Source organism: Puntigrus tetrazona, unplaced genomic scaffold (assembly GCF_018831695.1).
Source record: "Puntigrus tetrazona isolate hp1 unplaced genomic scaffold, ASM1883169v1 S000000847, whole genome shotgun sequence".
Classification (NCBI taxonomy): Eukaryota; Metazoa; Chordata; class Actinopteri; order Cypriniformes; family Cyprinidae; genus Puntigrus; species Puntigrus tetrazona.
The window spans coordinates 74,429-87,360 of record NW_025048447.1 but is presented as its reverse complement, the minus strand read 5'-3'; the positions used below and the strand labels follow the sequence as shown (position 1 = coordinate 87,360).

The 12,932-nt window shown below is 36.8% G+C and overlaps 1 protein-coding gene across 1 annotated transcript in view; it reads left to right on the top strand.

Annotated features, from left to right (window-relative positions):
- Positions 1-1,100: 1,100 nt before the first annotated feature.
- LOC122335703 (CUGBP Elav-like family member 5) overlaps positions 1,101-12,932 on the top strand; it is a 74,641-nt gene continuing 62,809 nt past the window's right edge. The window contains 3 exon segments of the mRNA XM_043233553.1: positions 1,101-1,192; positions 1,283-1,401; positions 4,976-5,026. Of these exon segments, the coding sequence (XP_043089488.1) occupies positions 1,101-1,192; positions 1,283-1,401; positions 4,976-5,026 (262 nt within the window).

The window sequence follows — 12,932 nt, the reverse complement described above, 5'->3', positions numbered from 1 at the left end:
AACGTAAACAAAAAATGCTAGTTCTGTCGATGTTGGCTAACTAGTGGCTTATTTAAATGCATTCTTTTTGTTTGCTGTTGCATTACTTTACTGTAATATTACATTCACTCCTGTATTTAAATCCGTGTGGTCAGTGTTGAAAAACTTTTCCTGAACTTCACAATGGCCACACTGTAAAGTTTCAGGAGTGACAGCTTTAAATGCGCTCAGGGTCAAGGGCAAAGACTTAGGTTAGCAAATCTCAACTAAACCATTGTTAACAGAGCTACGCTGATATTCTTTTTATTTCTTTGGAAAGCTATTTAGCAGAGCGCGCTTCTGAAGGGTTGCCATGTACACATAAATAAGCGACACTTATTGTTATGAGAAACTCTTTGGGCTTGTTGTTTAGGTTGGCTTAGCTCATAAATTGATCTGTTATATGGAAATAAATGCAGTTTAACTTAACTTAGTTCATTATATGTAACCCTGGACCACAAAACCACAAACTATAAATCGAAGGAAAGCTTTATTTATTCATCTTTCATTTATAAATATATTTATAAATCTGAATTTTACACAAAGTTTTCACTTATGGCTGGTTTTGTGGTTCAGGGTCACAATATGCTTATTCTTATTTTCCGTTTTATAGCAATGTCTGTACAACGCACTACCGAGACGTGTACTCAAGTTCACATTCATAATTAACAGCTTTTGTCCTGTTCAGTTTTTTAGAATTTCTACAAATGCCGCTTTCTAGTCTATTCGGTTGTATATGCAGCTGTCGCTCTCGTAAATGACTTGAGCTGTGTGCAGAGAACAGGATTGAGCACTAAAAGCGAACTGGCAATTCAGCTGCAGTGTGTACATGCCCTCAGATCGCACGCGCCTAGTAGACAGATAACATGCACAAAGCACTTGAACGTGATGCATTCTAATTGCGATTTCAGAAGTGGAGGTAAGACCTTACGACGAGCATGTAGCCTGTATAATACACGATGCTGCAATTGACACTGTGACCAGCGCTTATAATGCCAGGAAATGGAAAGGAAAACGGCCCAATTTGTTGATTCGCCTCCCGCTGGCGAGGCTAAGGAAGAGAGAGCCGCATCCTGGAAATAATGCTCAGTGAGACCCCAACATGGTGCACAGGCGCCGCAGGCTGGTGTTGTGTTGTTATTGTGCATCGCATGCTGTATGGCTCGCCACCCAAGTGAGCGATATAGGTCCCCATTAGCGCTGATGTTGACTTCCTGTCGCGGTTGTGGCCTGCCCTCACCCCCGCTTTCCTGTTGCGACTCAGCCCCTGTGTGCGGGTCGCCGTGGACAACTCCATACAGGAGAGTCTTCTCATCACCCGCTGCCACAGCGTATGTCGCCACCGTGGCAACCACACAGCTCACCTGCTGTACCCGCCTCTCTGTACATCTTCATTTCTCTCACTGTAGTGCTTCTGCCTCCTGCTCTGCTCTCCTCCTTCCTCCTCCTCCTGTTTTATTTTGCCATTTCCCTGTCAAGAATTTCTATTGCTTTTCCATTTTTTAACTAATGTGTGTGTGTGTGTGTGTTTATATATATATATATATATATATATATATATATATATATATATATATATATATATATATATATATGATATGATTTTTTTAATACAAGTTTGGTTAAATGTTCATTGTTCTTATGTTTTGTTGTAATTGTGATGCTTTAATCATATTAATTATTGTTTTAATCAAATTATTTTACGCTTGATAAATCTTGTTTTTGTATGTGGTTGCCAGGATGTTGCTATGCAATTTTTCAGTGTTTAGGTGTTGCTAGGGGTTGTTATGTGGCTGTTCTGGTATTTTGGATAGTTGCTACAAGGTTTAATGTATTTATACATTACTGTGTTTATTATTGTTATTATTATTAAAGAATTTGTGATTATTATTAAAAATGTTTTTGGCTCATTGCTCTGGCAGTTGATCTATAGGTTGATCTAGGCATTGTCATTGCATATGCTGTATGGTTGTTAGTCTGTTATGGTGCAAGCATAATGTGTCTAAGATGATTGCTGATGTTGTTTGACAGTTACCTGGAGTGCTTTGGGTGGTTGCTAAGGTTTTTTGATGTTCTGAGTGATTGCTAGGCATCACTAGGTCTTTGGGTGGTTGCAAAGTGTTTGGGCAGTGTTCTGGGCTGTTGCTAGGGCATCACTAACTGGTCACCTTTGCGTGGTTGCTACAGTGTTTTGATGTTAGCGCTTTTTGGCCTAGTCGCTAAGTCATTTTGGTGTTCTGGGGTGGTTGATAGGGTATCACTAGGTGGTCAGTGGGCATTTAGTTTGGCTGCTGAGGTTTTGTGATGTGCTGTATGGTTGCTAGGACATTTTGAGAGGTCACTAAGACACTTTGGTGTTCCAGGTGGTTGCTAGTACATCTCGCTTTAGCTTGTTGCCACATCTTTTTGTTTTTGTTTTGGGTAGGTTCTGAGGCGATTGCTAGGTAATTTTTTGCTGCTGCTAAGGTGTTTTAATGTGCTAGGTGGTTTCTAGGGTGTCACTAGATAGTCGCTATGACGCTTAGAATGTTTTGCATGGTTGCTAAGGTGTTTTTGGTGATCTGAGCGGTTACTAGAGCATCAGTGAGGCGGTCACTAGAGCGTTTTGGGTGGTTGCTATGGTGTTTTAGTGTTCTGAGCTATTGCTAGCGTCGCTTAGTGTTTTGTGTGCTTTTAAGTGTTCTTGCACACTGCAAATGTGGTTAGGGTTGCTAGGTGTTTTGTTCTGTTACACCTAGTTCTGGGGTCATTGCTTGACAGTATTATTATTACTGCATGATTTTCTAGCCTAAGAAAATAAAAAAAGAAGTCAGAATTCTAATATATAATATATGAAAAAGTTGTAAATGCTTTTTAAAATTCAGAAAACAGGCTTCCAGTAGCTGAATGAGTTATGCACTGTGTTTAACTTATATTTCTTTGTGTCTGTCATTCAGTCTCTGGTTTAATATACGGCGCCTCATCCGTGGCCTGTCGGCTTTGATTTGGAGGAGGTGCTGTGATTTCCTGTTGTCGAGGGGCAGAGTCACGTACAGGATGCAGAAACGCTGTCGTGATCTGATCAGCTTTCATTCTTCTTATCAGATTACAGATTTTAAAGCTGCTCCACACAAAACATCTCAGCGTCGATTTATTAGATGTGTAAGATTGTCTCTCTCTCTCTCTCTCTCTCGCTTTTCACGCGCTGCCTTCCTCTCGTCGATCAGACACTAAACAAATGCAAATGTGCGTGTTTGGGCTTTTCTGTGCATCACAGCACGCGTCAGATTCATGAAAGACACAAATGAATTTGTGCTCTGTGCTCTGGGAAAAAGGCATCTAACGAATCTGAAACATCCATCTTTACTAGCGCGAATCAGAATGAAGAGAAAATGCAATGAAGAGAGAGTTTAGATGGAAATTAAGAAGCGAACAGTGGATGCGGAGATGGAGTGATGGAACAAAGCAGGGTTAGACGGATGCTACAGACCTCATCTGACCTCAGATTGCTCAGTGGCTGCTCTCTCTTCGACTCGCTATTTTCATGCTTTCATTGGAAGCGTATTAATTTGCTCTCTTTATATTCATATGGACTTTGTTACATGTGTGCGGCTCGTGTAGCAGAGTCACACAAACTGCATGTTTGCATGCATTCTGACTTTGGGTGATGAAAAGCGCTTATGAACCGCAAATCTGTTGTCATAGAGATAAGCTTTTAGGGGTCCTGTGTGATTTTCCCACCTAAATAATGATGGTTTAACTTTCAAAAATGAAGAAATTAAGACATGTTACATTTGTACTGGAAAATAATATATACATTTTATAAATCAAATGTATTAATTATTAATATATAGTTTTAAAGGATAAGGTTTAGTGCAGTTTTCTACCAAAATATCGATGGTTTAATGAAGAAACAAAGCAATTGAGAAATTAAGGCAACTCTGGAATTCTAATATTGCAATTTGACATAAATTTGTTTTTATTTTACAGGGAAGTGCAAAGTAAGTGGCGATCTTATATTATAATCATTTTAGTCATGGTATCATTAATGGTAGTATTATTAGCATTTATGTTAAATGATACTTTTTGACCATTTTATGTTCATTTGATTTATTTTGATTTATTTTGTGTTAGTGTAGTATTTTGCCACATTGACTACATTAGTCCCATTTTGACCATACTGAACAAATAATCACAAAACCGTAAAAAATGTGATAAGTGTAATACTGATTTAAATTAAATTTTGTCTCAATTTTTAGTCAGAATTTTCTTACATTCACTAAATTTACCTTCTAAAATGTAATTCAGTGCAACAATCTTGCCGTGCATATTTACAACAAAAATATGATTTATGACATATTAAAATAAATTAATTTAATCCCAAATACTAATTATTTGCGATTTGACATTTCTTTTGTAAACTTGCTACTATCCTAGGTTTTACCTGGCTTTGTGATTTATTAACTTAATTAAAAACAAAATAAAATGTAATGTGTTTTCGTATTGTTTTATATATTCCAATATGCGCTTGAAAAAGTCTACACTGAATGACGTTTATTTCAAACGCTGTTTTGACATTTTATTCTCCCAAAGCTTATTCGAAACCCCAAAAAGCAGATACCGTGCTTTCTGCGGACACACAAAATCACTTTTGAGAGTCCGCTGGACGCAGATATCTTAACGCCTTTGACGCGCGCAACAAGTGTGAGAGACGCGTATGTGGATCTGAGACGCTTCTGGTTTGTGATTGTCCTCCAGCTCGCCTGGTCTGATGTTGAATGATGTGGCGCGCGCGTGTACGTGGTTTCTCGCGGCCCGTGGGCTTGGGAGCTGGATGTCTCTGAGCTTTCAGTGGCTCTGACAGCTGTGAATCTGGGAGCTAGAGGCATGGCAAGGCCCTAACCTGCTCCTCTGGCTGTCTCTGTCTTACACCTTCACATTAACCTTTCTCTCTCTTCTCTCTCTCTTTCTCTCGCAGATGACACGGCCTATTCAGGTGTGAAGCTAGCTGACAGCGAGAGTCGGGGAGGTAAAGAGATTTCATTTCTATCTCACTCTATTGCTCCACGCTCATTTATGTTCTGGCTCAGTGTCTGATTCGGCGGTCGTGTGCTGCCGATATTAGCTTTGACTGCTGTTTTCATCCGTTCGGGGGCTTTTTAATGGATTTGATTCATTTAATGGTTAAAAGTTTCGGTGCATTTATTGGCAGGAGAGGATATGAGAAGGTTTAAGGAAACATGCGCTTTATAGTCAGAGGTTTTGTTGTAAAAAAAAGCGCATAATGCCGATGGACGCTCTCGTTTCTCGCACTATGCAAGACGGCGAATCAGATAGTTTGATTTGCTAAGCTTAGTAATAAATAATTTTACAATTAAAGCACGGTTACAGGAGCAGGAGTTGCATATTGAGCGTATTAAACGCTACGGAAGCAACTGTAATGTTCTGTTTGTAATATTTAGCCGCATCAAACATTAGCATTAAAATTCATCCTGCATGTGTTTCAGTTCCATCTGCATTGTAGAAAATCAAACAATAAGTGATTAACATTTTTCGAATAAATATACAGTTCAAAATATATACTTAATATGTTATGCTAATTTGTTTAATAATATCTAGATGTTTATGCTCAGTACAATATTTCAGTGTTTCTCAATAAAGCTTCTTTCTGTAATATTGTGAAATAGCAAACTATTTTGTAATTTATTGTACAAATATAATTTATTCCTTTGATGCAATGGCAAATTTTCAGCAGCGTTATCTAGTCTTCAGTGTCACATGACCTTTAAGAGATCATTCTAATTAGGGCCGGGCAATATATATATATATAAAAATTAATTATATCTCTATATTTTCTACATTTTTACGATATTCAGTATATATCTCGGTATGTTTGCATGTGCTTTTAGAATAATTAAAAAAACATGATTTAAATCATTTATAATAATTGATTGTTACATAATATACAAAATGTTTTAGAGTTCATTTAAGCTTTAAAAAGCGATTTCTATTTTTATTAAACTAAAATGTGTACATGTAAGTGGAGAAATGCAAAACAAGTACAGACTGCATTCTGTCAACATTTTAGTGCATTTGATTTACACTAGGGATAAATATATATTTTTGAATGCTTGTTTTTCGTTATTTATTTATATTTTGCATGTTTATGCACTAAAACCCCTCTTAGATCAAGAGATAGTTGAATACATATATATTATATATACAAAACAAGGACTTATACACTTTCTCTGCCTCATAATATGAAAACTGGCAAAACAAATGAAAAAATAGAACGTGTGAAATCTCATAATAGTAATTCCAAATAGTTTTTCCGCTTCAAACACCGGGGTCGAGTGCATTTATTCAGCTCTCAATCGTGTAGCTTATATTCTGGCGAAACACGCAAGATTTCATTATTTCGATTCTCGATTAATCGAACGCGTGAAACAAGAGTACTTAGAGTAAAACTTCGTCTTCGCTGTCACGCTTTGATCGATGCATCTTTGTTGAAAACCCCAAAAATAAAATAAAGGTAATATATGTTGTTTTTTACTGTAAGAGAACATAATACTGTTTTTTTGTGGCTGATTCTGAAGGCACCCGTGTGTGTGTGTCTCTCTCTCTGTCTGTTGTGGGTATTAATTCTGGTTAAAGTGATTGGGTTATTGAGTGCAGATGTGCAGACAGACCTCTGTCCCTTCCCTGCCAAGTGCATTAGCATAAGACTGTAAATGAAATAGTCTATTCGATCCGGGCCGCAGTGACGGGGCCCAGGGGTCCCGCGCTCGCCTGCTTTTCTTAAATATACAACTTAAATATACAGCTTGAACGCCGCAATCAATAAATAGCAAAAGGGCCTTTTGGCCTGCAATCTCTCTCCCCTCTCTGTGCTTTGAAGCTTTTCTGTGCGTCTGTCAGAGGTCGCAGGCAAACGGACGTGCCATGTGTCCGCACGTGTGTAAAAATGCATGACCACAAAACAGAGAGGAGCTGACACTTTACTGGAACGAGTGTGGTATGTTTTCTATGTGATGTGACATTTCTGGGCTGACAAGACGGAGATCTCGGGCTCACTGACACATCATGACATCGCGCATTTGCATCTGTGTGTGTGTGTGTGTGTGTGTGTGTGTGTGTGTGTGTGTGTGTGTGTGTGTGTGTGTGGCATTGTGTGTAGCAAAAACAGAATATTGAGATAATGTAATGTAGGGCTGGACTTGATTCTGCCTATCGGGACTGACTGGATGTTGAAAAAGTGGGTCATGATATTTGTTTATTACTTATAATGAAGGACATCTATGGAATAATAATAAATAAAAAAAAATATATATATATATATATATATATATATATATATATATATATATATATATATATATATATATATATATATATTTATTTATTAAAAAATATATATAAAAAAGTTAAAGTTAACATGCTCCATATCTTTTTTCCTTTGTGACTTTGGTTACATCATTAGAAAAGAAAAATCATTTCATTATAAAAAAAAAAAAATCTATGGAAATGTATATATATATATATATATATATATATATATATATATATATATATATATATATATATATATATATGTAAAGAGCATTTTAGTTCTACATTAATTTGATTAAAAATACAGTAATATTGTGAGATGTTATTACAATTTAAAAATGACTACTTTCTGCTGTAATATAGTTTACAGTTTAATTTATTTTTGTGATTCAAAGCTGAATTTTCAGCATCATTACTAAATGCGATTTCTTAGAAATCAACCTAATACGCCGCCAAGAAATGTTAAAAACGGTGAGTGCTGCAAAATTTTTTATGGAAACCATTGCCTTTGTGGACAGTAGACTAAGATATCACAGCATTCATGAGCACACCGTATACGTACAGGACGCAGGTAAAAGCTTTGTTCCTGTGAATGAGGGGAGGATCAAATTTAAAGACGTGAGCTCTTTCTTTCAGAGCAAAACAGCCCATTCTTCACGAATGGTTCAGATGGCCAAAAAACCTGTGGCGAGAGCGCTCTGTCACAAGGCCAAATTCACTCTTCTGTCATGCCAACGGTGTTTATCCCCGCCTGCCGCCCACTCCGACGCAGAAAATAGAGGGATGTGTCTAAAATACCAAAAATGCTTTTAGCGCCTCAAACAAAAAAGAGCTTTCTCGGCTTATGGCTCTCCAAATCTGAGCTCTGACAGGCCAAATCGCGCAGCGCTTAGAGAGATCTTTTGTGCCCTGATTTGATGTCTCATTCTTGATCGTCTGAGGAGGAATAAGCTAAAAACAAAAGTCATTTGCTAGAGAAACTGTCTGGTGTTTGAATGCAGCTTATGTAGCGATCATGCTCATGTGTGAGAGCTCTTATTATTAGCAGAGAACGCTAGCCTGGCCATCGCCAGCTTGCTCATGACACTATCTATCTATATTCATCCATCTATCCATCTATCTATCTATCTATCTATCTATCTATCGTTTCATATATCATTCTATCGTTCTATCTATCTATCCATCTATCTATCTATCTATCTATCTATCTATCTATCTATCTATCTATCATTCTATCGTTTCTATCTATCTATCTATCTATCCATCTATCTATCTATCTATCTATCTATCTATCTATCTATCTATCTATCTATCGTTCTATATATCATTCTATCGTCTATCTATCTATCTATCTATCTATCTATCTATCTATCTATCTATCTATCTATCTTTCTGATCTATCGCTCTATATATCATTCTATCGTTTCATCATTCTATCTATCTATCTATCTATCTATCTATCTATCTATCTATCTATTCTATCTATCTATCTATCTATCGCTTCTATATATCATTCCTATCTATCTATCTATCTATCTATTTATCTATCTATCTATCTATCTATCTATCTATCTATCTATCTATCTATCTATCTATCTATCTATCTATCTATCTATCTATCTATCTATCTATCTATCATTCTATCGTTCTATCTATCTATCTATCATTCTATCTATCTATCTATCTATCTATCTATCTATCTATCGTTCTATCTATCTATCTATCTATCTATCTATCTATCGCTCTATATATCATTCTATCGTTATCTATCTATCTATCTAGCATCTATCTATCTATCTATTCTATTCATCTATCGTTTCTATCTATCTATCGCTTCTATATATCATTCTATCGTTCTATCTATCTATCTATCTATCTATCTATCTATCTATCTATCTATCTATCTATCTATCTATCTATCTATCTATCTATCTATCGCTCTATATATCATCATTCTATCGTTTCTATCTATCTATCTATCTATCTATCTATCTATCTATCTATCTATCTATCTATCTATCTATCTATCTATCTATCTATCGTTTCTATATCATTTACATTCTATCTATCTATCTATCGATCGCTCTATCTATCTATCTATCTATCTATCTATCTATCTATCTATCTATCTATCTATATCTATCTATCGTTCTATCTATCATTATATCAAGTTTCATGTATCATTCTTCATCTACCATTTCTCATTGTTCTATATATTTATCATTCTCATTGTTCTATCTGTAATTCCCATCTATCCATCCATCCATCCGCCTGTCGATCTACATCACGTTCTACCATTTTGTCATTCTATCCATCACTCTATCATTCCATTGTTTCATTATTCTGTCTATTCAAACTTTTTCTTGACAGCGTATCTTTTCTAGTGATAGCCACGCATATGAATTTCTTCTCGAATTTTCAAACAATTTTCTAACTTCCTCCCGCTCAAATTTAAACCACAGTCCTGCCTCCCATTTACTACTTCATTCAAATCCAGTTCAAGTTTATGAAAATCGCTCAGTCAGTTCCAGCTTTGAACGGCCCTTTGTTCTCCTGCTTCTGGATCATCTCCACGAGGTCTTTGTACTTGTTACTCTGCTTACTCTCATCCCTGTCTTACATCCTCACCATATTGTCCTTCAAGAGCGATAAAATGACTTTCTCTACTCCCGATGCTACACGACCATTAGAGAATGTTGATCACACAGGTTGCTCCCCTCTGGTAGTTCTCTTCAGCCGCCGGATAGCTTCGGGAGCTTAGCCACAACGCTAAACACAGTGTCTTCTCTATTGATGTCACTGATATTGGCAGATCGTGGGCAGTGCAGAGCGGAAGGGAAGCTCCCTGCCAATAGCAACTATCAGAACACCAGTGATGAAGGACGCTATCAGATTAGCTAAAGCGAATTATTTGTAATTAACAGAAGGGTCACTAGCAGCTCGAGCATTGATCTACTGTGCCAGGAAATGACATTTACTCGACGGCACCTGCACTGCGCCCAAAATAACATCTCACTGACAGCTTTTACTAACATTTATGCGCGCTGACGTCCAGCAGCCTCGCGATTATCAAACGCGAAGTGGATTGAGCAGATAGATACATTATTCTATCGTTCTGGTTACACTTTAGGTTCATTAGTTAACATTAGTACATTAGGTAACGTGGAACGTGAACTAAGTTTGAACAATACTATTCCAGCATCTATTCATCTCAAATAAGGCTAATTTTTGCATTTCACTGATGCAATGTTATAATCGCAAAGTTGTTCTTGTTAACATTAGTTAATGCAGTGTGGTTAACATGAACGCAGTTAGTTAATGCACTAACTAATGCGTAACAGATGACGCCTTTTATTATAAAGTGTTCCATCGTTCTATCCAATATATCTATGTATTGTTTTATTGTTCCAGATTTTATACCATTTTGTCTATCTATCATTCGCGCTAGTGACCGCTTTTTCAAACTCCATTATGCTGTTTTTATGACCTCAACTCAAAATTCTATTAAAATGTAGTTCTCTGTTTAATTCTGAGTGATGCACAGTTCATTTGCATTGACATACTTTCTCAGGCAATCAGTTGTGATGTGAACAAAACTATGTTTCTGGATATAGTCTTTTCAGTGCATAAAAGTAATTATAATTACTATTTTTACCATGGTTAAATAACAAAACCAAGTGAGAAATTGGAAAACGCGAGCACCTTTTTTAACTATTTAGAATTGTATTTTTTTAGTTGAATTATGAACATCGTACGCATTCATAATCATGCATTGATTTATTGGTCTTCTGGCCATTTTATTAAACAAAATGCAGCTGTACATGTTTTAAGTTACGGTATTTTTTCTCAGTTACAGTGGCAGAAGGAAACACTTGAATACTGATGTTATGCCCTGTGCTGATGGAAGATGAGTACATCGTTTGCAGCGCGCTCGTAATATCAGAGTAAGGTTACAAATGTGTTAAAATTGCATCATGCTCCTATTCCATTGTCACACGCTATTTGCATTTGCATGTAGCTGAATGTATTCATATTTTAAGTGAATGCGACGCAAAGGCCTTCTCCTCTTTCTAGTACAAGGGATTGTGTTTAATACTGCTTTTAGTGTTTTGGGGCATATATATACGCGGAATGGAGATGCAACCGAAGGTCTTATCTGGTAGTTAAACGTCATGTGCACCTCCTGCCTCTGCTATCATAAGAATTCCTGGGCGAAGATTTGACCTTTACCATCTCGACCTGATCACGCAATTATAAACGCCCTGCTTCACACGGGCGCTCTCATTTGCCTCTGTGCAGTGATAAAGCGAGTGGAGCATTGATTAGCGCGAATGGATCACCATCGTGATGGGTGGGGCCTGGCTCTGTTTCCGGCATGCAATTATCTGGGGTGATGTATGATTGTGCGCCGTACTCGTATGCTTGTGTAACGCCTTATCAGCGGCTCGCACACCATCCGAGACTACAGTAAAAGTGCTGCTGCTGCTCCAATCTGCGACAGTCCGCAGGTAATGAAGCAACCCATCTGCTGAGCTCATGGTTTAGAGATCTCATTCAGTCCAGCAGGCCCGGAGGACAGATTTACTTATAAAAGCCAAGGCGGCGGCCATGTACAGTAATGCGGTCCACAACGCGGAGATATTGATATCTGCTTTGGCATTTGGTCCTCTCTCGAGACCTCGCGGAGCCAAAGTTGGTAGTTTCGCTTCGTTATAAATATTTTTTTTGTGAGCAAATGTGTCGCGCTGAAATAAGACAGAAGAGTAAGAGAATATTATAAATGCATTTATAACCGCTTGGGACTAACAATGCAGAACAACGTGAAATAAAAAAGCATTTATAACAGAATAGAAATGCCATTAGTATGATTAGTAGTCTCTTCAGATTCACTTTATTTGATCAAATCACAAAAAAAGCTCAAATATTACTGTAATTTAAAATAATCCATTATCTATTTGACTATAATTGAAAATGTAATTTATTCCTGTGATGCAAAGCTGAATTTTCAGCGCCATTACTCCAGTTTTTGTGTCACACGATCCTTCAGAAATCATTGTATTATGCCCATTTGCTCCTCAAGAAACACTATATATATATATATATATATATATATATATATATATATATATATATATATATATATTATAATCAGCTGCCTGTAAAACATTTTATTATTAATCAACAGTGTATACTTGAATACGTATATAATTTTTTTAAAATGCAAATGGCAAAATAATATAAGTCATAAAGAACAAAAGTAGAACCGTATAGAATGTAAAATATCACTAAATAGCATATAAAAGATAAATAATATAAAAAGCAATAAAACATTTAGAATGGAAGATTTATTTATAAGAGTACGATTTAAAAAGTGACATAACAAATGGGTAGAAGAGTGAGCTGGTGTCTTGAAATCTTCTCAGCAGGGTGAGAATAACAGAAGAGTGAGAGAGAGTTTGACGGAGAGGAGTGTGTGTGTGTGTGTGTGTGTGTGTGTGTGTGTGTGTGTTCTCTCACAGAGCAGATAACTTCAAAGGGAGATGTTATTATGTCTCTCTTGCTCTCTCTCTCTCTCTCTCTCTGGCTGGCTGGCTGCTAAATGTTTG